The 24274-nt window shown below is 45.2% G+C and overlaps 1 protein-coding gene across 4 annotated transcripts in view; it reads left to right on the top strand.

The window, feature by feature from the left end:
• The window catches only part of TBC1D5 (TBC1 domain family member 5), a 728182-nt gene that overhangs the window by 436725 nt on the left and 267183 nt on the right, over positions 1–24274 (top strand). For all 4 annotated transcript variants that reach the window (XM_088463373.1, XM_088463358.1, XM_088463381.1 and 1 more), the window contains one exon: positions 3755–3843. In XM_088463373.1, coding sequence (XP_088319499.1) covers positions 3755–3843 — 89 coding nt within the window. The remainder of the gene's footprint in view (positions 1–3754; positions 3844–24274) is intronic.

Raw genomic sequence — 24274 nt, 5'->3', positions numbered from 1 at the left:
TTATTAGACAACAGTAGTATTCAGAAATAATTCCATACATGTTTCTTCCTGAATAAACTTCCCTTTGGAGATATATCTCTGTATGGTATTTATTGTCTATGTGAAATTAATGTCATACAGTTGAGCATTTGCCTGTTGGAGGGGGTTTGTCAAAAGAGTGCATGCACCAATTGCACATATTCCAACAGCAAACTCTAACTTTATTTTGACAATAAAAATTAAAGTGTACAATTGGCAAATCATCATAGCCGGTGTGCATTCCCAAAAGTTTACTATGCATCAGGTGCGGTATATTTAGTACAGGTGTGGTATATTTAGTACAGGTGCGGTATATTTAGTACAGGTGCGGTATATTTAGTACAGGTGCGGTATATTTAGTACAGGTGAGGTATATTTAGTACAGGTGTGGTATATTTAGTACAGGTGCGGTATATTTAGTACAGGTGCGGTATATTTAGTACAGGTGCGGTATATTTAGTACAGGTGTGGTATATTTAGTACAGGTGTGGTATATCTAGTACAGGTGTGGTATATTTAGTACAGGTGCGGTATATTTAGTACAGGTGTGGTATATTTAGTACAGGTGCGGTATATTTAGTACAGGTGCGGTATATTTAGTACAGGTGTGGTATATTTAGTACAGGTGCGGTATATTTAGTACAGGTGTGGTATATTTAGTACAGGTGCGGTATATTTAGTACAGGTGTGGTATATTTAGTCGACATTCAAATTGTAGACTCCAGGATGTCATAATGCCAATATTGTGGACCCACAGGCGGAATTGATGAGGAGGGACTACAACTCAGAATCCCCGGCAGAGAGGGAGCAGCATTCTCAGCCGGAGCCCAGGAATAGTTCAGGAGGCAGAGGGCCATCAGGCCTCTGGGCAAAATACTAAGGCTGGAAGTCTGAGCCACAGCTGTCTGTGTAGTGCACCCCCACAACTCAGGAAGACTCCAGTGGAGGCAGAGTGGCAGCACAGAGTGCAGGTCTACAGAAGAGGAGATTTTCATCCAGACATGCAAAAAGTGAGAAAGCTCGGGCTGCCAACATGGCATCAGCCGAGCACCGTTCCTGGAACTAGTTATAATAATTAGACGTTATTCATACTTGCCAACTCTCCCTGATTGCTACTATTTCAGGGAGTCCTCCTGACAATCTCCCTGAAGAGTCCAGAAATCTCCCTGATTGTACCTGTCCCCCATTATGTAGCTGTTATATATATATATAAAAAAAAAACCTGAGATATATACATTCAAATGGTATCATTAGTATAATTTTGCTGCATTGGGTATAAGGCACAATGATCCCTATGGCTACATGCATTTTCTGAAAAGTATCAGAATGTTTCTATCAACAAGTAGATCTTACGAACTGCTTTGGGCATCCTTTACATTTGGATATAAGTGAATTTTATGGTACTCCTCTCGGACGTAGCAGTACACGTCCACTTTACCGGCGCGCTCATACTGTAGGTTTTGCTTTCACAATCCCCCTGAAATACTTTTTCAAAAGTAGGTTAGTATGACATTATTCCCCCCCCAAAAAAATGGTGCCAGCACTGCGTACCATTGTGTACCATTACAAAAAAAGACCACTGTTTTATGTGGTGTATTGCAATGTATGCAGCATGTCTGAGTTAACACATGAGCGCTTTGGACATGCCCAAGTTGCACGCTAACGTAAGTGTATGCAAATTAGACAAAAATAGGCATATCCAAAACCAGTATTAGAAAAGCTGGCGGAGAACTTTTTATATTAAACAGCCATCAAAGTTTTGAAGAAACATAGGGAGTCTGCTAGCAGAGGCTCATTTTCAAGTTAATGCCGTTGTTTGTATTAGTTTTCGACAGAGAACATTGGGAAAAGACACTAAAGAACTTTGTAAAATCAAATTACGTTAACTAAGCAATAAACAAGTTAGGAAATGCATATTTCCTAGCTATGTTAACTGCAGTGTGAAAACGTATCGTTAAGCCAAATAAAAATTAATGGTAAGCTATTTTTTTTCTTTTTTAATAAATTTGTTTGGTCGGAATTATTCAACGGTGTCCGTTCCAACAGCGTTAAGTGAATACACCCCAGGCACGCCAAGCATTGAAGTGGGAAACCGTGTATAATTTTAAACAAAGTCTGTCATTTACTGAACTAGAAAGTAATATTATTACTGGGTAAGAATTAAAACAGCTTAATTACCCCCTGCTTGGGTTTGATAACTTGAAGATGCCTTACAGAGAAATAACACCTTTCTGCATAAGGAATGAATATTTAACTTGATAACATTTAGAAAAAGGGAAAAACTTAAGTCTCCTCACAAGCTGTTAAAGCCATTATTTTGTAGTAGGTGACACCCCGTTTAACATAGACCATATTGTTAATAGTTATAGGGTTTTATTGAATTAATGAGACTGTTATCATGTAGTAGAATGTCTTGCTGAGTTAATTGAAACTGCATAGATTACATAAATGGTATTAATGAACTTTGACTGCCTGATGCTCCAGCTTTAATAAAGACTGCTTGGTGGGCTAAATGAACATAGGCATATAAAGAACAGGTTCAATTTTGCGAGCCTACAGGCTGTTGACAAACACAAAACTTTACCTCTACTTTATTTCTCTTTTCTTTTTCTGTGTTCAGAACTGTTCACCCTAATAGCAATGAAAGGAACGTGCAGCGTAGGATCTGGGTTTTTGTTTTGTTTTTTTAAATATGTCTACAAAACTGCCATTGCCACATAATTACTGCTCCTCCTGCTGATTAATAAAATGTCAGTACCTCCTTAGCTAGGCTTACCAGTATTCCAAAGCTGATGATGATAATTTGTCACCCTTTGGCTGCTAATGGTTGGCCACTGTCCTGTGTGGTGGCTCTGTCAATACTTGTTAACCAGTGGATCATAGGCCTCCGAGAAGCCGTCTCTGGAACCTACAAATGATTTATCTTAGCCAATATCAATGAATGTGGAAAATGACATTCCCTACTAAGTCTTTGGTCTTGGCTGCATATTTTGCTTCATATGCAATTACATATTTTAAGAAGGTATCCTATGTGATAGAGGAATGCCAGTCCAAAATGATGTTACCTAATTTAAATGATTATGATGAACAAAAAGTTATTGGAATAACTTGAAATAGAAAACAACCTTTAAAATCTCATATGCACAATATTGCTGCCATTATGCAGATGAGTCTGAATAACTGTCCCTTCTGTAGCTATACAGATTCTTCCTCATTTAACTAGTGTTCACTCTAGGTGCAGGGTGCTGGTTAGTGAGGAGGGTATATTTACATTTTGAAGGACAACATTTTAGATTTGATGTATCTCTAAAGCTACAGTAGCTGTAGTGATACATCACGTATAAAATTTTGCCCTTCAAAATGTAAATATGCCCTCCTCACTGATTAGCGCCCTACACCTAGAGTGAACGTTAATTTAACTATCATTTCGGTCAGACATTTGCGTGGCTTTGCGTGATATGCTAGACAACTCGTGGTAAGGTGTCACAAGCTAGTTGAACATTATACAATAGTATATTTTCCTACTGCCTATTAAATTATATGGTTATAGGTACAGATGTGTCTTCATTTAACTATCCTTATGGCTGGACATAACTTAGATAGAGCAGCTTTGAGTGATATGCCAATGAGGCATAAAAACATCTCTTAAATAAGCTAGTTTCTTACATATAGTATTGATATAAACCGTATCATAATTTATTGTGAACATAAATACCACGTCTTTGCTCTCTTTCAGGGAATGCATGAACTGTTGGCGCCAATAGTATTCATACTGCACTGTGATCACCAGGCGTTTATGCATGCAAGTGAGGCTGCGCAACCAAGGTGGGAATACCGTTATTTTATTTATTCTTATTTCTATGGTACCATGGCCACAATGAACCTTATTTGGAGTCAGATGAATTGAAGTGAACATGCTACAGATGTGTCCTTTCTCATCTAGCATCAATACGCCATGCAGAGCAATGTTCCTGGTGTGAGTGTGCCGCCAGGTCCTGTGCAACTCTGCCAGCGTCTGGTGTCTTTTTTTTGCCGACAATGCGCAATGCGAGTCTGTAAATGGTACTTGGTGTGTAAATAAGTCGCATACAGATATACAAGTGTAACATATCAGATAAATCATCACAGTCTCCTGGTGCTTTCTAGTTGCATCGCATTGCGAGTTAGATGCTTGTACGGTAAAACATAGATGCAAAAAGACGCCTGGCACTAGCAGAGTCTCACAGGCCCAGACGCAACAAGAGGGGCTGTTTTGGCGCGACTGCAGCAAAGACGAGTGAGGACACATCTATACAGCTGTTGAATCACTCATTGTGTTAGACCAAACCGGATAGTAAGAGAGAGTCTGTAATCCATTTCTAATTACACTTACACGTATTCATGAATTCATTGGACATGATCTCTATCGGTCTTCATTATAGCCTAAGAAGGAAATATATTTTTCAGTATATGTATAAAACAAACTGATACATTATTTATCTTCTTTGTTGGTCCTCTGTATCAAGGAGGCATTTTTAATCAAATGTCCCGACCAATGTGGCGACAATCGATTCTTGAGGTAGTGGTTTGTTGTATCCAGCAGAGTCTGCTACTCACAACACAGGTTTGTGAAAGTGAGTATAGCTCTGAGCAAATTATATTTTAAAGGAGCTGTCAATGCTCATGAGGCTAGAAAAGATCACACCATAATTGCTAAAGACTTTGATACAGTCAACGTTATAGTTTAAAGATGGAGGTAGCCCAGAATCATTGTTACTATTTTGGACAGAGGAGACGAAAGTAGAATATTTTGATCGAAGTGAGAAACATTGGGGCAGGGTTAGAGTTGAACACAAGACAGTCGTTATAGTCCACACATTGTTGATTGAAAACAGTCATAGTTACGTGCACTGTATGCTTCTGTCCTTAGCCCGCAATTCTGTTGTCACGCTTTCTCTGAACTGGAATGTCCCGTAACAGCCCAGTTATACACCTTGAGTTGCCAATGGCAATGCACCTAAGATGACTCTCTGCATCCCTTGTATTTGTAGTGTTAGGCAGCACATCCTCAAAGTGTAGCAGAAAGTGGAGTATGTAAATAACACAGTCACTCTTAGTGGCTCATCTACAAAAATGTACTACAGCTTTTTACATTTATATTTTATTTACCTATCTTATGAATCCAAACAACAAGATTTGAAATTCTACGTGGACAACTCCTCTAACATCAGTGTGGTACCTCGTATTTAGTCCCTAAAATTCTTTGATTGATATCAGCTATTATTGTAGTGACTAGCTATAAATTAGGGGTGTGCACCGGCCACTTTTCGTGTTTTGGATCTGGATCTTTCTTCGTGTTTTGGATCTGGATTGGTTTTGCCAAAACCACCCTTCCGTGTTTTGGGTTCTGGGTTTTGTGTTTTGGATCTGTATTTTTTTTTTAAAAAGCATAAAAACAGCTAAAATCACAGAATTTGTAGGTTTTTCTGCTCCTATGCTATTATTAACATCAATAACCTTAATTTCCACTCATTTCCAGTCAATTCTGAACACCTCACACCTCACAATAGTGTTTTTATGTCCAAAAGGTTGCACCGAGGTACCTGGATGACTATGCTAAGCGACACGAGTGGGCGGCACAAACACGTGACCCATCTAGGCGTGAAACTGCAGTGGCAGACAGGATGGCAGTTTGAAAAACTAGGCCCCAAACTGTACATAATGCAAAGAAAAAAAAGAGGTGCAAGATGGAATTGTCCTTGGGCCCTCCCACCCACCCTTATGTTGTATAAACAGGACATGCACACTTTAACAAACCAATCATTTCAGCACCAGGGTCTGCCACACAACTGTGGCTGAAATAATTGGTTCGTTTGGGCCCCCACAAAACAAGCTGGCAATTAATCTGTCCCTGCACAAACTGGCTCTACGGAGGCAAGATGTCATCCTCATCCTCCTCATCCACCGATTCCTCACCCTCTTCAGTGTGTACATCCTCATCCTCACAGAGTATTAATTTGTCCCCGCTGGAACCACAGGTCCCTCTGTACGTTCTGGAGGCTGGTCTCCCTGGAAGAGTTGATAATTCATTTTATGAACATCATCTTCTCCACATTTTGTGGAAGCAACCTCCTACGCCTTTCGCTGACAAGGTTCCCGGCTGCACTAAACACTCTTTCGGAGTACACACTGGAGGGGGGGCAACTCAGGTAAAATAGAGCCAGTTTGTACAGGGACCTCCAAATTGCTTCTTTTTCCTGCCAGTACAGGTACGGACTGTCTGACATGCCTACTTGGATGCTGTCACCGATGTAATCCTCTAATAGACAGACGCACGCTTGTCGCTGCTGCTTTGAGGATGCAAGTGCGGCTACAGCCCACACAATTCACAAAGACCGAAAAAAAAAGAACAATATTTGAATTGTTTGTGTAGCACACTTTGAGGGTGTCACCACCCTTTAACAGACAGACGCATGCTTGGCGCTGCTGCTTTAACGATGCAGGTGCGGCTACAGCCCACACATTTCACAAAGACAGAAAAAAAAGAACAATATTTTAATTGTTTGTGTAGCACACTTTGAGGGTGTCACCACCCTTTAACAGACAGACGCACGCTTGTCGCTGCTGCTTTAAGGATGCAGGTGCGGCTACAGCCCACACATTTCACAAAGACAGAAAAAAAAAGAACAATATTTTAATTGTTTGTGTAGCACACTTTGAGGGTGTCACCACCCTTTAACAGACAGACGCACGCTTGTCGCTGCTGCTTTAAGGATGCAGGTGCGGCTACAGCCCACACATTTCACAAAGACAGAAAAAAAAAGAACAATATTTTAATTGTTTGTGTAGCACACTTTGAGGGTGTCACCACCCTTTAACAGACAGACGCACGCTTGTCGCTGCTGCTTTAAGGATGCAGGTGCGGCTACAGCCCACACATTTCACAAAGACAGAAAAAAAAAGAACAATATTTTAATTGTTTGTGTAGCACACTTTGAGGGTGTCACCACCCTTTAACAGACAGACGCACGCTTGTCGCTGCTGCTTTGAGGATGCAGGTGGAATCTAGACGGGATTTGGAACCGGGGACACACTACCTCCATCTATTGTCTAAATCCCACTGCACTAATGGCGGATACCGGACGCACGTCTAACACCAACATAGCAGTCAAGGCCTCAGTTATACGTTTTGCTTCAGGATGACTGCTGTCGTACTTCATTCTCATCGCTAGGGACTGTTGGAGGGTCAATTGTTTAGTAAAAGTAGTGATGTTCCTACTTCCTCTCTGGGATGATGAACAACTCCCAGCAGCAGCAATAGCACTAGGAGGAAGTGGTTCTTGATCTTTCCCTATTTTATTTTTATCGGAGAAAGTTTGGTCCTCCATTTATGTTATATTGATATATACGTGCGGCTAAAGCGCACACAAACACAGAAAATATTTTTTTATTTTTGCTGGAGAGTAGTGCACTTTGTGGGTTACACCACCCTTTAAGAAATGAGCCAGCCGGCTCTTTACTTATGGGACACAGGCGCACGCTTGGCGCTGCTCCTTTGTTGATGCACGTGCAGCCACAGTGCACACAAGTCACAAACACAGAAAATATTTTTAGTTTTTGGTTTGGAGTGTACTTTGGGGGTTACAGCACCCTTTAACGGTCAAGCCAGCCGGCCCCTTACTTATGACACAGGCGCACGCTTGGCACTACTTTGTTGATGCACGTGCGGCTACTGCGCGCACAATTCACAAACACAGAAAATAATTTTTTTTTTGGTTTGGACTGGAGTGTACTTTGGGGGTTACAGCACCCTTTAACGGTCAAGCCAGCTGGCCCTTTACTTATGACACAGGCGCACGCTTGGCACTACTTTGTTGATGCACGTGCGGCTACTGCGCACACAATTCACAAACACACAAAAAATATAATTTTTTTAGCACTTGGGGGGAGCACTCCTGATGGACAGAGCACCCCCTGGACAACACTACAGCACCCCTTTAGGACTGGGACACTGCACAGGACTTTGGAGTGGACACAGCCCCTATGGAGAACTGACTGCACAACACAGTCCAGCCAGCCCCTATGGACTTTGAAGTAGTGGACACAGCCCCTATTAACAACAGCAGCACAGCACAACACAGCCAGCCCCTATGGACTTTGAAGTAGTGGACAACAGCAGCGCAGCGCAGCACAGCACAGCACAACACTACTCTGCACTACACTACGCTACACTACACAGCCCAGCCAGCCCTAACTCCCACCCTCCCTCTTCACTGTCCACAGCCGAGTGATAAAATGGCGCCGACGCGGGTACCTTATATAGGATCCAAAACCCGCGAGACTCGGAAGGCGGGATGATGACGTTTTGCCTCGATTTCAAATCCGAGTCAGGCGGGAAAAGTCGAGCCTGACTCGGATCGGCCTCGGATCGGGGGGGCTCGGGTGGGTTCGGATTTCAGAAATCCGAACCCGCTCACCCCTACTATAAATATATATAAACGAAAGTACTACGCCTGCTGGGAATTTGGCTTCTTCATATTTTAGCCTTAGGAGCTCAGTACTTGTGCAACCTACATATATACTCTCCAGCGTTCCCCAAAAATAGAAAGAACAAGGCGACACTTCAATCAATAATATGAAAAAAAGTGTATTCAAATCATCAGTGTGGTATAGAAAACGACATCAACGTTTCAATGTTATAAGACTTTTTCTGCAGGACGGGTTACCACAAGTGCAATATATGTTTGATTGTACTTTCTTTCTATTCTTTCTATTCTTGGGGAACCCTGGAGAGTGTAATTACATTGAGGAAGGCACCCTGCTGATGATCTTGTAGTCCGGAGTGCCAGGTGATATTGTTACACATATATATCAAACATGGCACAAATTGTCCAGCAACGTTTCGGGCCTTATTCACCCATCGTCAGGCTGTGTGTGTGTGTGTGTATGTGTGTATTTATATATATATATGAGAGAGAGAGTCAGCATTACTAAGATATGAACTCAGAGTGTACACTGCCTTCTACGTGCGGACAAATAGATTGTATAATTGGTTGGTTAGGCATACCTAGACTCTTGGGGGCCTATTTATGAAGGACTACATTTTAATTCATACTTAATTGTTATTAAACAAAACATAGACATGATTTTATCCTTGATAATTATATATTCTTATTGCAGCAATAGAAAATTATGTATCGGAAATATTTATCAATAATTGCATGCAGGGGTACAGGCTCAGACTTCATTCCTTTTGAATTTTAAAAAGTTAAATTATCGCTTACTGACCCAGCTGAGCTATTGCGCATGCACATCCAGCGAGTTGCACATCAGTAATTACCAGAGAGGGATCCGAGTTTGGTAAATCGGGCTTCATGCAGTGCCCATAGAGCGTTATGGGGACTGCTTTTGTAATCCTTAACGATTGGAATGGAACCGGTATCTCCATTCCCCTGGTCTTCAATATTTGCGAGTTACCCTCTTATTAAATAGCCAATGGTCAAATAATCTCTCAATTCTCCAAAAAACAGATGCTTAATACTTAGGGCTGGATTCAATTAGCTGTGAAAATTACCATGCAAGGAATAGTGCTAGTAGCCTCAGACTTTTATGCCTGGAGCTATTCAATTCTAAGCCTTTTTCCTCGTGCGGTAAATCTGCGGCTGACGCTTGTTAGCCCATAGGTTCCGGGGTAAGTGCCCGGAGCTATAGGTTAACATATTCACGCCACTCTTTGTAAATGCCCTCTCTCTGGCTTGAATAGCCCACCCACTTCATTAGCACGTTCTTACTTACAGTGGCTAATTGAATCCAGCCTTAAGTAAAATACAGTGTTTCCCAACCTCGATCCTCAAAAGCCCCCAAACAGTCCTAGATTTAAGGCTATCCTTGCTTGAGCTCAGGTGTCTTAAATAGTAGTTCAGTCATTTTTATTTAACCATTTATGCTTAAGCATGGATTTAGTTAAACCAGGACTATTAGGGTTTTTTTGCGACTGAGTTGCACTGGTTTAATATGTCTTGCACTTATCACCACACTAATCACCTCCTCCTTTGCAAGCTAAATATGCTGCACTAAAAGTTCTGCTGAATGCAAAATTGTGTTCCTAATTTTCCCTATTGTATATATATGTTTGTCTCTATTCCATTTAGATTACAAGCTCTTTGGGTCAGGAAACATCAATTACTGGCGAACAAATGTCCTTACACTTTACCTTATCTACCACTTACCTTGTCTTTAACTTGTAATATTGCAATGTACTGCATACACTTGTCTTTCTATACATATATATATATATATATATATTAGGGGTGTGCACCGGCCACTTTTCGTGTTTTGGTTTTGGATCTGGATCTTTCTTCGTGTTTTGGATCTGGATTGGTTTTGCCAAAACCACCCTTCCGTGTTTTGGGTTCTGGGTTTTGTGTTTTGGATCTGTATTTTTTTTTTAAAAAGCATAAAAACAGCTAAAATCACAGAATTTGTTGGTTTCTCTGCTCCTATGCTATTATTAACCTCAATAACCTTAATTTCCACTCATTTCCAGTCTATTCTGAACACCTCACACCTCACAATAGTGTTTTCATGTCCAAAAGGTTGCACCGAGGTAGCTGGATGACTATGCTAAGCGACACGAGTGGGCGGCACAAACACGTGACCCATCTAGGAGTGACACTGCAGTGGCAGACAGGATGGCAGTTAGAAAAACTAGGCCCCAAACTGTACATAATGCAAAGAAAAAAAAGAAGTGCAAGATGGAATTGTCCTTGGGCCCTCCCACCCACCCTTATGTTGTATAAACAGGACATGCACACTTTAACAAATCAATCATTTCAGCGCCAGGGTCTGCCACACAACTGTGGCTGAAATGATTGGTTCGTTTGGGCCCCCACAAAACAAGCTGGCAATTAATGTGTCCCTGCACAAACTGGCTCTACGGAGGCAAGATGTCATCCTCATCCTCCTCATCCACCGATTCCTCACCCTCTTCAGTGTGTACATCCTCATCCTCACAAAGTATTAACTCGTCCCCACTTGAATCCACCACCACAGGTCCCTCTGTACCTTCTGGAGGCTGGTCTCCCTGGAAGAGCTGATAATTCATTTTGATGAACATCATCTTCTCCACATTCTGTGGAAGCAACCTCCTACGCCTTTCGCTGACAAGGTTCCCGGCTGCACTAAACACTCTTTCGGAGTACACACTGGAGGGGGGGCAACTCAGGTAAAATAGAGCCAGCTTGTACAGGGGCCTCCAAATTGCCTCTTTTTCCTGCCAGTACAGGTATGGACTGTCTGACATGCCTACTTGGATGCTGTCACCGATGTAATCCTCCACCATTCTGTCAATGGTGACAGTATCATATGCAGTGACAGTAGACATGTCAGAAATTGTTGCCAGGTCCTTCAGTCCGGACCAGATGTCCAAACTTGGTCCTGCCTGCCCTGCATCACCGCCAGCGGGTTGCTTAGGATACCTAAGTTTTTTCCTGGCAGCCCCAGTTGCGGGAGAAAATGAAGAAGGAGCCGTTGACGTGTCACGTTCCGCTTCAGCTGACAGTGTGTTCACCAGCAGGTCTTTGCACCTCTGCAGGCTTGTGTCGGCCGGAAAGAGAGACACCACATAGGCTTTAAACCTAGGATCAAGCACGGTGGCCAAAATGTAGTGGTCTGATTTCAACAGATTGACCACCCTGGAATCCTGGCAAAGCGAATGAAGGGCTTCATCCACAAGTCCCACATGCCGAGCGGAATCGCTCCGTCTTAGCTCCTCCTTCACTTTCTCCAGCTGCTTCTGCAAAAGCCTGATGAGGGGAATGACCTGACTCAAGCTGGCTGTGTCTGAACTGACTTCACGTGTGGCAAGTTCGAAGGGCTGGAGAACCTTGCACAACACGGAAATCATTCTCCACTGCGCTTGAGTCAGGTGCATACCCCCTCCTTTGCCTATGTCATAGGTGGATGTATAGGCTTGTATGGCCTTTTGCTGCTCCTCCATCCTCTGAAGCATATAGAGGGTTGAGTTCCACCGCGTCACAACCTCTTGCTTCAGGTGATGGCGGGGCAGGTTCAAGAGTGTTTGCTGGCGCTCCAGTCTTCGGCACGCAGTCGCTGAATGGCGAAAGTGGCCAGAAATTTTTCGGGCCACCCAAAGCGTCTCCTGCACGCCCCTGTCGCTTTTCAGAAAATTCTGCACCACCAAGTTTATTGTGTGAGCAAAACATGGGACGTGCTGGAATTTGCCCAGATGTAATGCCCGCACAATATTGGTGGCGTTGTCAGATATCACAAATCCCCAGGAGAGTCTAAGTGGGGTAAGCCACTGGGCGATGATTTCCCTCAGTTTCTCTAAGAGGTTGTCGGCGGTGTGCCTCTTACTGAAACCGGTGATACACAGCGTAGCCTGCCTTGTAACGAGCTGGCGTTTCTGAGATGCTGCTACTGGTGACGCTGCTGCTGTTGCTGCGTAAGGTGATACATCTACCCAGTGGGCTGTCACAGTCATATAGTCCTTAGTCTGCCCTGTTCCACTTGTCCACATGTCCGTGGTTAAGTGGACATTGTGTACAACGGCATTTTTCAGGACACTGAGGACACTTTTTCTGACGTTTCTGTACAGTCTCGGTATCGCCTGCCTAGTGAAGTGGAATCTAGACGGGATTTGGAACCGGGGACACACTACCTCCATCAATTGTCTAAATCCCACTGCACTAATGGCGGATACCGGACGCACGTCTAACACCAACATAGCAGTCAAGGCCTCAGTTATACGTTTTGCTTCAGGATGACTGCTGTCGTACTTCATCCTCCTCGCTAAGGACTGTTGGAGGGTCAATTGTTTAGTAAAAGTAGTGGTGTTCCTACTTCCTCTCTGGGATGATGAACGACTCCCAGCAGCAGCAACAGCAGCAGCGGCAGCAGTAGGCGTAGCAATGCAGGATCCTCCAGAGGAATCCCGGATAGGAGAGTCAGTCATGCCAGTGACATGGCCTGCAGGACTACTTCCGATCCTGACTAAGGAGGAAATTGACGAGGAGGGAGTTGACGGTGTGGTTTGCAGGCGCTTGGATACAACAGGACAACGGGATTTAGGTGTCCCTGGACTGCTTACGGTCTTAGCCAAAGTTTCTGAACTTGACAGTAACTTTTTATGAACGCGCTGCAGGTGCCGTATAAGGGAGGATGTTCCTAGGTGGTTGACGTCCCTACCCCTACTTATTTCACCTTTACATATGGTACATATGGCAAGACAGTTGTTGTCCGGATTTGGATAGAAATATTGCCAGACCAAAGAGGTGGAATGTTTTGTCTTCTGCCCAGGCATGACCGTGATGGGCTTTTTCATCCCACGGACAACAACTGTCTCCCCCGGAGCCTGATTTAAACAAACCACATCACCATCAGAATCCTCCTCGCCAACTTCCTCCTCAGCGCCAGCTACACCAGTATCCTCATCCTGTTGTACTTCAACAGTGACATCTTCAATTTGCATATCAGCAAGTGGACTGTGGGTGCTCCTTTCAGCACTTGCAGGGGGCGTGCAAATGGTGGAAAGAGCCACCTCTTCCCGTCCAGTGCTGGGAAGGTCAGGCATCGCAACCACCACCACACTTGGACTCTCCTTGGGGATTTGTGATATCTTCTTAGAAAGCACAGTTCTTCGCTGTGCTTTTGCCAGCTTAACTCTTTTGATTTTTTTAGTGGGAGGAGGGCTTCCATCGTCATGTGAAGCTGAACCACTAGTCATGAACATACTAGGGATCGACCTTAGCCGTTCCTTGCCACTCCGTGTCGTAAATGGCATATTGGCAAGTTTACGTTTCTCTTCAGCTGATTTAAATGTCTTTTTCAAGGTCATTTTCCTGAACTTTGCCATTTGGGATTGTATGTGCCCTCTACTATGACATTGGGCATCTGCCTTGGCAGACGACGTTGATGGCATGTTATCGTCTATGTCATGACTAGTGGCAGCAGCTTCAGCACTAGGAGGAAGTGGTTCTTGATCTTTCTCTATTTTATTTTTATCGGAGAAAGTTTGGTCCTCCATTTATGTTATATCGATTTGATATATACGTGCGGCTAAACACAGAAAATAATTTTTTTTTTGGTTTGGACTGGAGTGTACTTTCGGGGTTTACAGCACCCTTAATGGTCAAGCCAGCCGGCCCTTTACTTATGACACAGGCGCACGCTTGGCACTACTTTGTTGATGCACGTGCGGCTACTGCGCACACAATTCACAAACACAGAAAATAATTTTTTTTTTGGTTTGGACTGGAGTGTACTTTCGGGGGTTACAGCACCCTTAACGGTCAAGCCAGCCAGCCCTTTACTTATGACACAGGCGCACGCTTGGCACTACTTTGTTGATGCACGTGCGGCTACTGCGCACACAATTCACAAACACAGAAAATAATTTTTTTTTGGTTTGGACTGGAGTGTACTTTCGGGGGTTACAGCACCCTTTAACGGTCAAGCCAGCCGGCCCTTTACTTATGACACAGGCGCACGCTTGGCACTACTTTGTTGATGCACGTGCGGCTACTGTGCACACAATTCACAAACACAGAAAATAATTTTTTTTTTGGTTTGGACTGGAGTGTACTTTCGGGGGTTACAGCACCCTTTAACGGTCAAGCCAGCCGGCCCTTTACTTATGACACAGGCGCACGCTTGGCACTACTTTGTTGAAGCACGTGCGGCTACTGCGCACACAATTCACAAACACAGAAAATAATTTTTTTTTTGGTTTGGACTGGAGTGTACTTTCGGGGGTTACAGCACCCTTTAACGGTCAAGCCAGCCGGCCCTTTACTTATGACACAGGCGCACGCTTGGCACTACTTTGTTGAAGCACGTGCGGCTACTGCGCACACAATTCACAAACACAGAAAATAAATTTTTTTTTGGTTTGGACTGGAGTGTTCTTTCGGGGGTTACAGCACCCTTTAACGGTCAAGCCAGCCGGCCCTTTACTTATGACACAGGCGCACGCTTGGCACTACTTTGTTGATGCACGTGCGGCTACTGCGCACACAATTCACAAACACAGAAAATAATTTTTTTCTTGGTTTGGACTGGAGTGTACTTTCGGGGGTTACAGCACCCTTAATGGTCAAGCCAGCCGGCCCTTTACTTATGACACAGGCGCACGCTTGGCACTACTTTGTTGATGCACGTGCGGCTACTGCGCACACAATTCACAAACACAGAAAATAATTTTTTTTGGGTTTGGACTGGAGTGTACTTTCGGGGGTTACAGCACCCTTTAACGGTCAAGCCAGCCGGCCCTTTACTTATGACACAGGCGCACGCTTGGCACTACTTTGTTGATGCACGTGCGGCTACTGCGCACACAATTCACAAACACAGAAAATAATTTTTTTTTTGGTTTGGACTGGAGTGTACTTTCGGGGGTTACAGCACCCTTAACGGTCAAGCCAGCCGGCCCTTTACTTATGACACAGGCGCACGCTTGGCACTACTTTGTTGATGCACGTGCGGCTACTGCGCACACAATTCACAAACACAGAAAATAATTTTTTTTTTGGTTTGGACTGGAGTGTACTTTCGGGGGTTACAGCACCCTTTAACGGACAAGCCAGCCGGCCTTTTACTTATGGGACACAGGCGCACGCTTGGCACTACTTTGTTGATGCACGTGCGGCTACTGCGCACACAATTCACAAACACAGAAAATAATTTTTTTTTTGGTTTGGACTGGAGTGTACTTTCGGGGGTTACAGCACCCTTAACGGTCAAGCCAGCCGGCCCTTTACTTATGACACAGGCGCACGCTTGGCACTACTTTGTTGATGCACGTGCGGCTACTGCGCACACAATTCACAAACACAGAAAATAATTTTTTTTTGGTTTGGACTGGAGTGTACTTTCGGGGGTTACAGCACCCTTTAACGGTCAAGCCAGCCGGCCCTTTACTTATGACACAGGCGCACGCTTGGCACTACTTTGTTGATGCACGTGCGGCTACTGCGCACACAATTCACAAACACAGAAAATATATTATTTTTTTAGCACTTGGGGGGAGCACCCCTGATGGACAGAGCACCCCCTGGACAACACTACAGCACCTCTTTAGGACTGGGACACTGCACAGGACTTTGGAGTGGACACAGCCCCTATGGAGAACTGACTGCACAACACAGTCCAGCCAGCCCCTATGGACTTTGAAGTAGTGGACACAGCCCCTATTAACAACAGCAGCACAGCACAACACAGCCAGCCCCTATGGACTTTGAAGTAGTGGACAACAGCAGCACTACACTACACTACACTACACAGCACTAACTCCCACCCTCCCTCTTCACTGTCCACAGCCGAGTGAGAAAATGGCGCCGACGCGGGTACCTTATATAGGATCCAAAACCCGCGAGACTCGGAAGGCGGGATGATGACGTTTTGCCTCGATGTCAGATCCGAGTCAGGCGGGAAAAGTCGAGCCTGACTCGGATCGGACTCGGATCGGGGGGGCTCGGGGGGGTTCGGATTTCAGAAATCCGAACCCGCTCACCCCTAATATATATATATATTAGGGGTGTGCACCGGCCACTTTTCGTGTTTTGTGTTTTGGTTTTGGATCTGGATCTTTCTTCGTGTTTTGGATCTGGATTGGTTTTGCCAAAACCACCCTTCCGTGTTTTGGGTTCTGGGTTTTGTGTTTTGGATCTGTATTTTTTTGAAAAAAAGCATAAAAACAGCTAAAATCACAGAATTTGTAGGTTTTTCTGCTCCTATGCTATTATTAACCTCAATAACCTTAATTTCCACTCATTTCCAGTCTATTCTGAATACCTCACACCTCACAATAGTGTTTTTATGTCCAAAAGGTTGCACCGAGGTAGCTGGATGACTATGCTAAGCGACACGAGTGGGCGGCACAAACACGTGACCCATCTAGGCGTGAAACTGCAGTGGCAGACAGGATGGCATTGAAAAACTAGGCCCCAAACTGTACATAATGCAAAGAAAAAAAAGAGGTGCAAGATGGAATTGTCCTTGGGCCCTCCCACCCACACTTATGTTGTATAAACAGGACATGCACACTTTAACAAACCAATCATTTCAGCGCCAGGGTCTGCCACACAACTGTGGCTGAAATGATTGGTTCGTTTGGGCCCCCACAAAACAAGCTGGCAATTAATCTGTCCCTGCACAAACTGGCTCTACGGAGGCAAGAAGTCGTCCTCATCCTCCTCATCCACAGATTCCTCACCCTCTTCAGTGTTATGTACATCCTCATCCTCACAGAGTATTAATTCGTCCCTGCTGGAACCACAGGTCCCTCTGTACGTTCTGGAGGCTGGTCTCCCTGGAAGAGTTGATAATTCATTTTATGAACATCATCTTCTCCACATTTTGTGGAAGCAACCTCCTACGCCTTTCGCTAACAAGGTTCCCGGCTGCACTAAACACTCTTTCGGAGTACACACTGGAGGGGGGGCAACTCAGGTAAAATAGAGCCAGTTTGTACAGGGACCTCCAAATTGCTTCTTTTTCCTGCCAGTACAGGTACGGACTGTCTGACATGCCTACTTGGATGCTGTCACCGATGTAATCCTTTAACAGACAGACGCACGCTTGTCGCTGCTGCTTTGAGGATTCAAGTGCGGCTACAGCCCACACAATTCACAAAGACAGAAAAAAAAAAAGAATATTTTTATTGTTTGTGTAGCACACTTTGAGGGTTACACCACCCTTTAACAGACAGACGCACGCTTGTCGCTGCTGCTTTAAGGATGCAGGTGCGGCTACAGCCCACACATTTCACAAAGACCGAAAAAAAAGAACAATATTTTAATTGTTTGTGTAGAACACTTTGAGGGTGTCACCACCCTTTAACAGACAGACGCACGCTTGTCGCTGCTGCTTTAAGGATGCAGGTGCGGCTACAGCCCACACAATTCACATAGACAGATAAAAGAAGAAGAATATTTTTATTGTTTGTGTAGCACACTTTGAGGGTGTCACCACCCTTTAACAGACAGACGCACGCTTGTCGCTGCTGCTTTAAGGATGCAGGTGCGGCTACAGCCCACACATTTCACAAAGACCGAAAAAAAAAGATCAATATTTTAATTGTTTGTGTAGCACACTTTGAGGGTGTCACCACCCTTTAACAGACAGACGCACGCTTGTCGCAGCTGCTTTAAGGATGCAGGTGCGGCTACAGCCCACACAATTCACAAAGACAGAAAAAAGAACAATATTTTAATTGTTTGTGTAGCACACTTTGAGGGTGTCACCACCCTTTAACAGACAGACGCACGCTTGTCGCTGCTGCTTTAAGGATGCAGGTGTGGCTATAGCCCACACAATTCACAAAGACAGAAAAAAGAAAAATATTTTTATTGTTTGTGTAGCACACTTTGAGGGTGTCACCACCCTTTAACAGACAGACGCACGCTTGTCGCTGCTGCTTTGAGGATGCAAGTGCGGCTACATCGCACACAAGTCACAAACACATTAAAAAAATAGTTTTTTATTTTTTGGAGCACTTCGTGAGTTACACCACCCTTTAACAGACAGACGCACGCTTGTCGCTGCTGCTTTAAGGATGCAGGTGCGGCTACAGCCCACACAATTCACAAAGACAGAAAAAAGAAGAAGAATATTTTTATTGTTTGTGTAGCACACTTTGAGGGTGTCACCACCCTTTAACAGACAGACGCACGCTTGTCGCTGCTGCTTTGAGGATGCAAGTGTGGCTACATCGCACACAAGTCACAAACACATTAAAAAAATTTTTTTTATTTTTTGGAGCACTTTGAGAGTTACAACACCCTTTAACAGATAGACGCACGCTTGTCGCTGCTGCTTTGAGGATGCAAGTGCGGCTACAGCCCACACAATTCACAAAGACAGAAAAAAAAAGAACAATATTTTAATTGTTTGTGTAGCACACTTTGAGGGTGTCACCACCCTTTAACAGACAGACGCACGCTTGTCGCTGCTGCTTTAAGGATGCAGGTGCGGCTACAGCCCACACATTTCACAAAGACAGAAAAAAAAAGAACAATATTTTAATTGTTTGTGTAGCACACTTTGAGGGTGTCACCACCCTTTAACAGACAGACGCACGCTTGTCGCTGCTGCTTTGAGGATGCAGGTGGAATCTAGACGGGATTTGGAACCGAGGACACACTACCTCCATCAATTGTCTAAATCCCACTGCACTAATGTCGGATACCGGACGCACGTCTAACACCAACATAGCAGTCAAGGCCTCAGTTATACGTTTTGCTTCAGGATGACTGCTGTCGTACTTCATCCTCATCGCTAGGGACTGTTGGAGGGTCAATTGTTTAGTAAAAGTAGTGATGTTCCTACTTCCTCTCTGGGATAATGAACAACTCCCAGCAGCAGCAACAGCACTAGTAGGAAGTGGTTCTTGATCTTTCCCTATTTTATTTTTATCAGAGAAAGTTTGGTCCTCCATTTATGTTATATTGATATATATACGTGCGGCTAAAGCGCACACAAACACAGAAAATATTTTTTTATTTTTGCTGGAGAGTAGTGCACTTTGTGGGTTACACCACCCTTTAAGAAATGAGCCAGCCGGCTCTTTACTTATGGGACACAGGCGCACGCTTGGCGCTGCTCCTTTGTTGATGCACGTGCAGCCACAGTGCACACAAGTCACAAACACAGAAAATATATATTTTTTTGGTTTGGAGTGTACTTTGGGGGTTACAGAACCCTTTAACGGTCAAGCCAGCCGGCCCTTTACTTATGACACAGGCGCACGCTTGGCACTACTTTGTTGATGCACGTGCGGCTACTGCGCACACAATTCACAAACACAGAAAATAATTTTTTTTTTGGTTTGGACTGGAGTGTACTTTCGGGGGTTACAGCACCCTTTAACGGTCAAGCCAGCCGGCCCTTTACTTATGACACAGGCGCACACTTGGCACTACTTTGTTGATGCACGTGCGGCTACTGCGCACACAATTCACAAACACAGAAAATAATTTTTTTTTTGGTTTGGACTGGAGTGTACTTTCGGGGGTTACAGCACCCTTTAACGGTCAAGCCAGCCGGCCCTTTACTTATGACACAGGCGCACGCTTGGCACTACTTTGTTGATGCACGTGCGGCTACTGCGCACACAATTCACAAACACAGAAAATAAATTTTTTTTTGGTTTGGACTGGAGTGTACTTTGGGGGTTACAGCACCCTTTAACGGTCAAGCCAGCTGGCCCTTTACTTATGACACAGGCGCACGCTTGGCACTACTTTGTTGATGCACATGCGGCTACTGCGCACACAATTCACAAACACAGAAAATAATTTTTTTTTTGGTTTGGACTGGAGTGTACTTTCGGGGGTTACAGCACCCTTAACGGTCAAGCCAGCCGGCCCTTTACTTATGACACAGGCGCACGCTTGGCACTACTTTGTTGATGCACGTGCGGCTACTGCGCACACAATTCACAAACACAGAAAATATATTATTTTTTTAGCACTTGGGGGGAGCACCCCTGATGGACAGAGCACCCCCTGGACAACACTACAGCACCTCTTTAGGACTGGGACACTGCACAGGACTTTGGAGTGGACACAGCCCCTATGGAGAACTGACTGCACAACACAGTCCAGCCAGCCCCTATGGACTTTGAAGTAGTGGACACAGCCCCTATTAACAACAGCAGCACAGCACAACACAGCCAGCCCCTATGGACTTTGAAGTAGTGGACAACAGCAGCACTACACTACACTACACTACACAGCCCTAACTCCCACCCTCCCTCTTCACTGTCCACAGCCGAGTGAGAAAATGGCGCCGACATGGGTACCTTATATAGGATCCAAAACCCGCGAGACTCGGAAGGCGGGATGATGACGTTTTGCCTCGATTTCAGATCCGAGTCAGGCGGGAAAAGTCGAGCCTGATTCGGATCGGACTCGGATCGGGGGGGTTCGGATTTCAGAAATCCGAACCCGCTCACCCCTAATATATATATATATAACAGGGGCTGGCTGGCAACTTTTAGCCTGGGGGGCAAATGCATGCAGGCGGCCCTGGCAGAGGAGTAGCGTGTAGACAGGGTGCCCGAAGAACGTGCGTGCTATGGCCCCCCCCTCAAGTGTTCCAGGGAGGAGGCAGGTCCATATGGGATTAATGTAAAGTAAAAATAAAGATTAGGGACAGCCCCGTCGTGGTGCCGATATGCAGTGCCCCCCTGTGCCCCAGGAGAGAACCTCCTTATGCAGGACTCCAGTAGTGATCCCTCCCCTTATGCAGTGCCCCTTATACAGTGCCCCCAGTAGTGGTCCCCCCTGTGCAGTGCCCCTTGTGCCCCCAGTAGTAAGCCCCTTGTATAGTGCCCCCAGTAGTGGTACCCCCTATGCAGTGCCCCTTATATAGTGCCCCCAGTAGCAGTCCACCCCCATGCAGTGCCCCCAATAGTGGTAACCCTTATGCAGTGCCCCTTAAATAGTGGCCCCAGCTGTAGTCTCCCTCCTATGCAGTACCCCCAGTATTGCCCTTTTTATAGAGCCCCCAGCAGTGGTCCCTCGAAGCAGTGCCCCCAGTTGTAGTCCCCTCCCCCCTATGTAGTGCCCCTAGTAGTAGTCCCCTCCCCCCTATGCAGTGCCCCTAGTAGTTGTCCCCTCCCCTTGTAGTGCCCCTAGTAGTAGTAGTCCCCCCTTGTAGTGCCCCTAGTAGTAGTAGTAGTCCCCCCCCTTGTAGTGCCCCCAGTAGTAGGTCCCCCTTGTAGTAGTGCCCCCAGTAGTAGGTCCCCCTTGTAGTAGTAGTCCCCCCTTGTAGTGCCCCCAGTAGTAGTCCCCCCAGTTGTAGTCCCCCCCTTGAAGTGCCCCCATTAATAATCCCCAGTAATGGTCTCCACCTTGCAGTGCCACCAGTAGTAGTCCCCCCTTGTAGTGCCCCCCCCCCTGTAGTTGCCCCCCCTTGTAGTGCCCCCAGTAGTGATCTCCCCCTTGTAGTACCCCCAGTAGTGGTCTCCCTCTTGTAGTGCCCCCAGTAGTAGTCCCTCCCTCTTGTAGTGCCCCCAGTAGTGGTTCCCCCTTTGTAGTGCCCCCAGTAGTTGTAGTCCCCCCAGTAGTAGTAGTCCCCCCCTTATAATGCCCCCAGTAGTAGTAGTCCACCCTTTGCAGTGCCTCCAGTAGTGGTTCCTCCCTTGTAGTGCCCCCAGTAATAGTAGTCCCCCCAGTAGTAGTAGTCCCCCCCTTGTAGTGTCCCCAGTAGTAGTAGTCCCCCCTTATATTGCCCCCAGCAGTAGTAGTCCCCCCCTTGCAGTGCCTCCAGTAGTGGTTCCCCCCTTGTAGTGCCCCCAATAGTAGTAGTCCCCCCCTTGTAGTGCCCCCAGTAGTAGTAGCCCCCCTATATTGCTCCCTGTAGCAGTAGTCCCCCCCCTTGCAGTGCCTCCAGTAGTGGTTCCCCCCTTGTAGTGTCCCCAGTAGTAGTAGTGCCCGCCCCTCCCCCAGTAGACACACGTGATAAAAAAAAACAAAAAAAACCCACTTACCTCAATCCCCGCTCCCGCCGTCGCCATCCGCTCCTCCGTCTGTCCTTCCCGGGCCAGGCCGCTCTGCATTATGGGAGAGACGTCATGACATCATGACGCCTCTCCCATTACCCACTGCGGAACCCGGAAGATGGAGCGGCTCCTGCAGTGGGCGCAGCAGCAGCTAATGAGAGTCTGACAGACTCTCATTGGCTGCTGATCAAAACAAACACACAGCTGCCGGTGCCAGCGGCCGTGTGTTTGTCACTTGTGTAGCGCTGACCGAACTCCATCCGGTCAGCACTACACACTCGGTGCAGTCTGTGTCACAGTGACACAAACTGCCCGCGGCCTTGGCACCTTGCCCCCTGGTCCAGCCCGCCACTGATGTATAAGCTGAATATGCATGCATAAATTGTCCAAGTATTATAATGTTAGGAATATTTTCGGGTGCCAGCTATGCATTTTTTATATAGGGATTGAAGATATATTGCTACCTCGGCTAAAACAAACATATAATGAATATTTTATGCTGTAAAAACATTGAGAAGTCACACAACACATCTAGTAAATTATCATGTAATACTCATTATTTGTAGTAGGTTCCGAAGATGACCTTTAATCACTGTCAACAACATGTATGGTAGATGGACATATCAGATATATGTTTTTGGTCAACTAATATACAAACACATGAATATATATTACCACTGTTTTCTTAGCAATAATTGTCAAATAAGAGATGAGCATTTGTAAAAGGAAATATGCAAACCTATAATCTCCAACAAATATTTTTTTATTTGTTTGAAGCATACCTGTATACTCATACCATCTTACACATCTATTGATGGTGAGAGTTGTTGGAATTTATATAAATACTGACCAAACTTATAATTGCTCTATGTGAACCAGGTCCTTATCCATTTGAAGCAAATCTAAACAATTTTTTTTTTTTTTTCAATAAATTTTAGTTTTCCATTTTCTTTGTACAGAGGTGTCCTCATACATCTAACTTTAATAGGCCTTCTGACTGAGATGCCTGGTGCAAGTCAGCCGGCAGGTTACATGCGACTCTGCTAACGCTGGCCGTAGTGCGTCTTAGTCACAATGTGATGTACTAGGACGCACCAGGAGACTGTGCTGATTAATTTGATATGCAACACTTGTATATCTGTGTGCTATTGAGTCTGTAAATGAAGCACAACAGAACTTGGCGTGGAAAAAAGCAGCTGCTGCTGCATCGCAGCACGTCATATACAGATTCCGAGAATCAGATATACGAGTCTCGTACAAGTTTGGCAGATCATATTAATCAGTCTCCTGCTGCAGCCTAATACATCGCATTGCAGCTAATGGTGCATACACACGGGACGATTGTCAGCGATAACGATATCGCTGAACATTTTCCCTGCACCTTCCTGTTGTGCTGGATGATCGATATCGATCATCGAGCACACCACCAACGACGGACAGCGACCCGCGATCAATGATCGCAGGTCCCTATAGTAAACTGGTTGGCCAGCATGCATGGTCGATGGACGATATCTTCATCGTCCATACGTGCCCTCACATCGCAGGTCGTTGGTGGGTTGGAGGCACCGAAAAATGCACGATATGAACGATAACGATATGATCTATATTGTTCATATCATGCATTTTTATCGTATCGTGTGTACGCACCTTAAGATGCATTTTCGTTAGAAAAAGATGCCTGGTGCTAGCAGAGTCGCACAGGACCTGGTACCAAGAGGGGTTGTTTGGCACGACTGCAGCAAGAATGTATGA

Source organism: Taudactylus pleione, unplaced genomic scaffold, assembly GCF_031769625.1.
Source record: "Taudactylus pleione unplaced genomic scaffold, aTauple2 ptg000053l, whole genome shotgun sequence".
Taxonomy (NCBI): Eukaryota; Metazoa; Chordata; class Amphibia; order Anura; family Myobatrachidae; genus Taudactylus; species Taudactylus pleione.
Note: the sequence above shows the minus strand (reverse complement) of the source record. Positions and strands in the feature narration are given on the sequence as shown.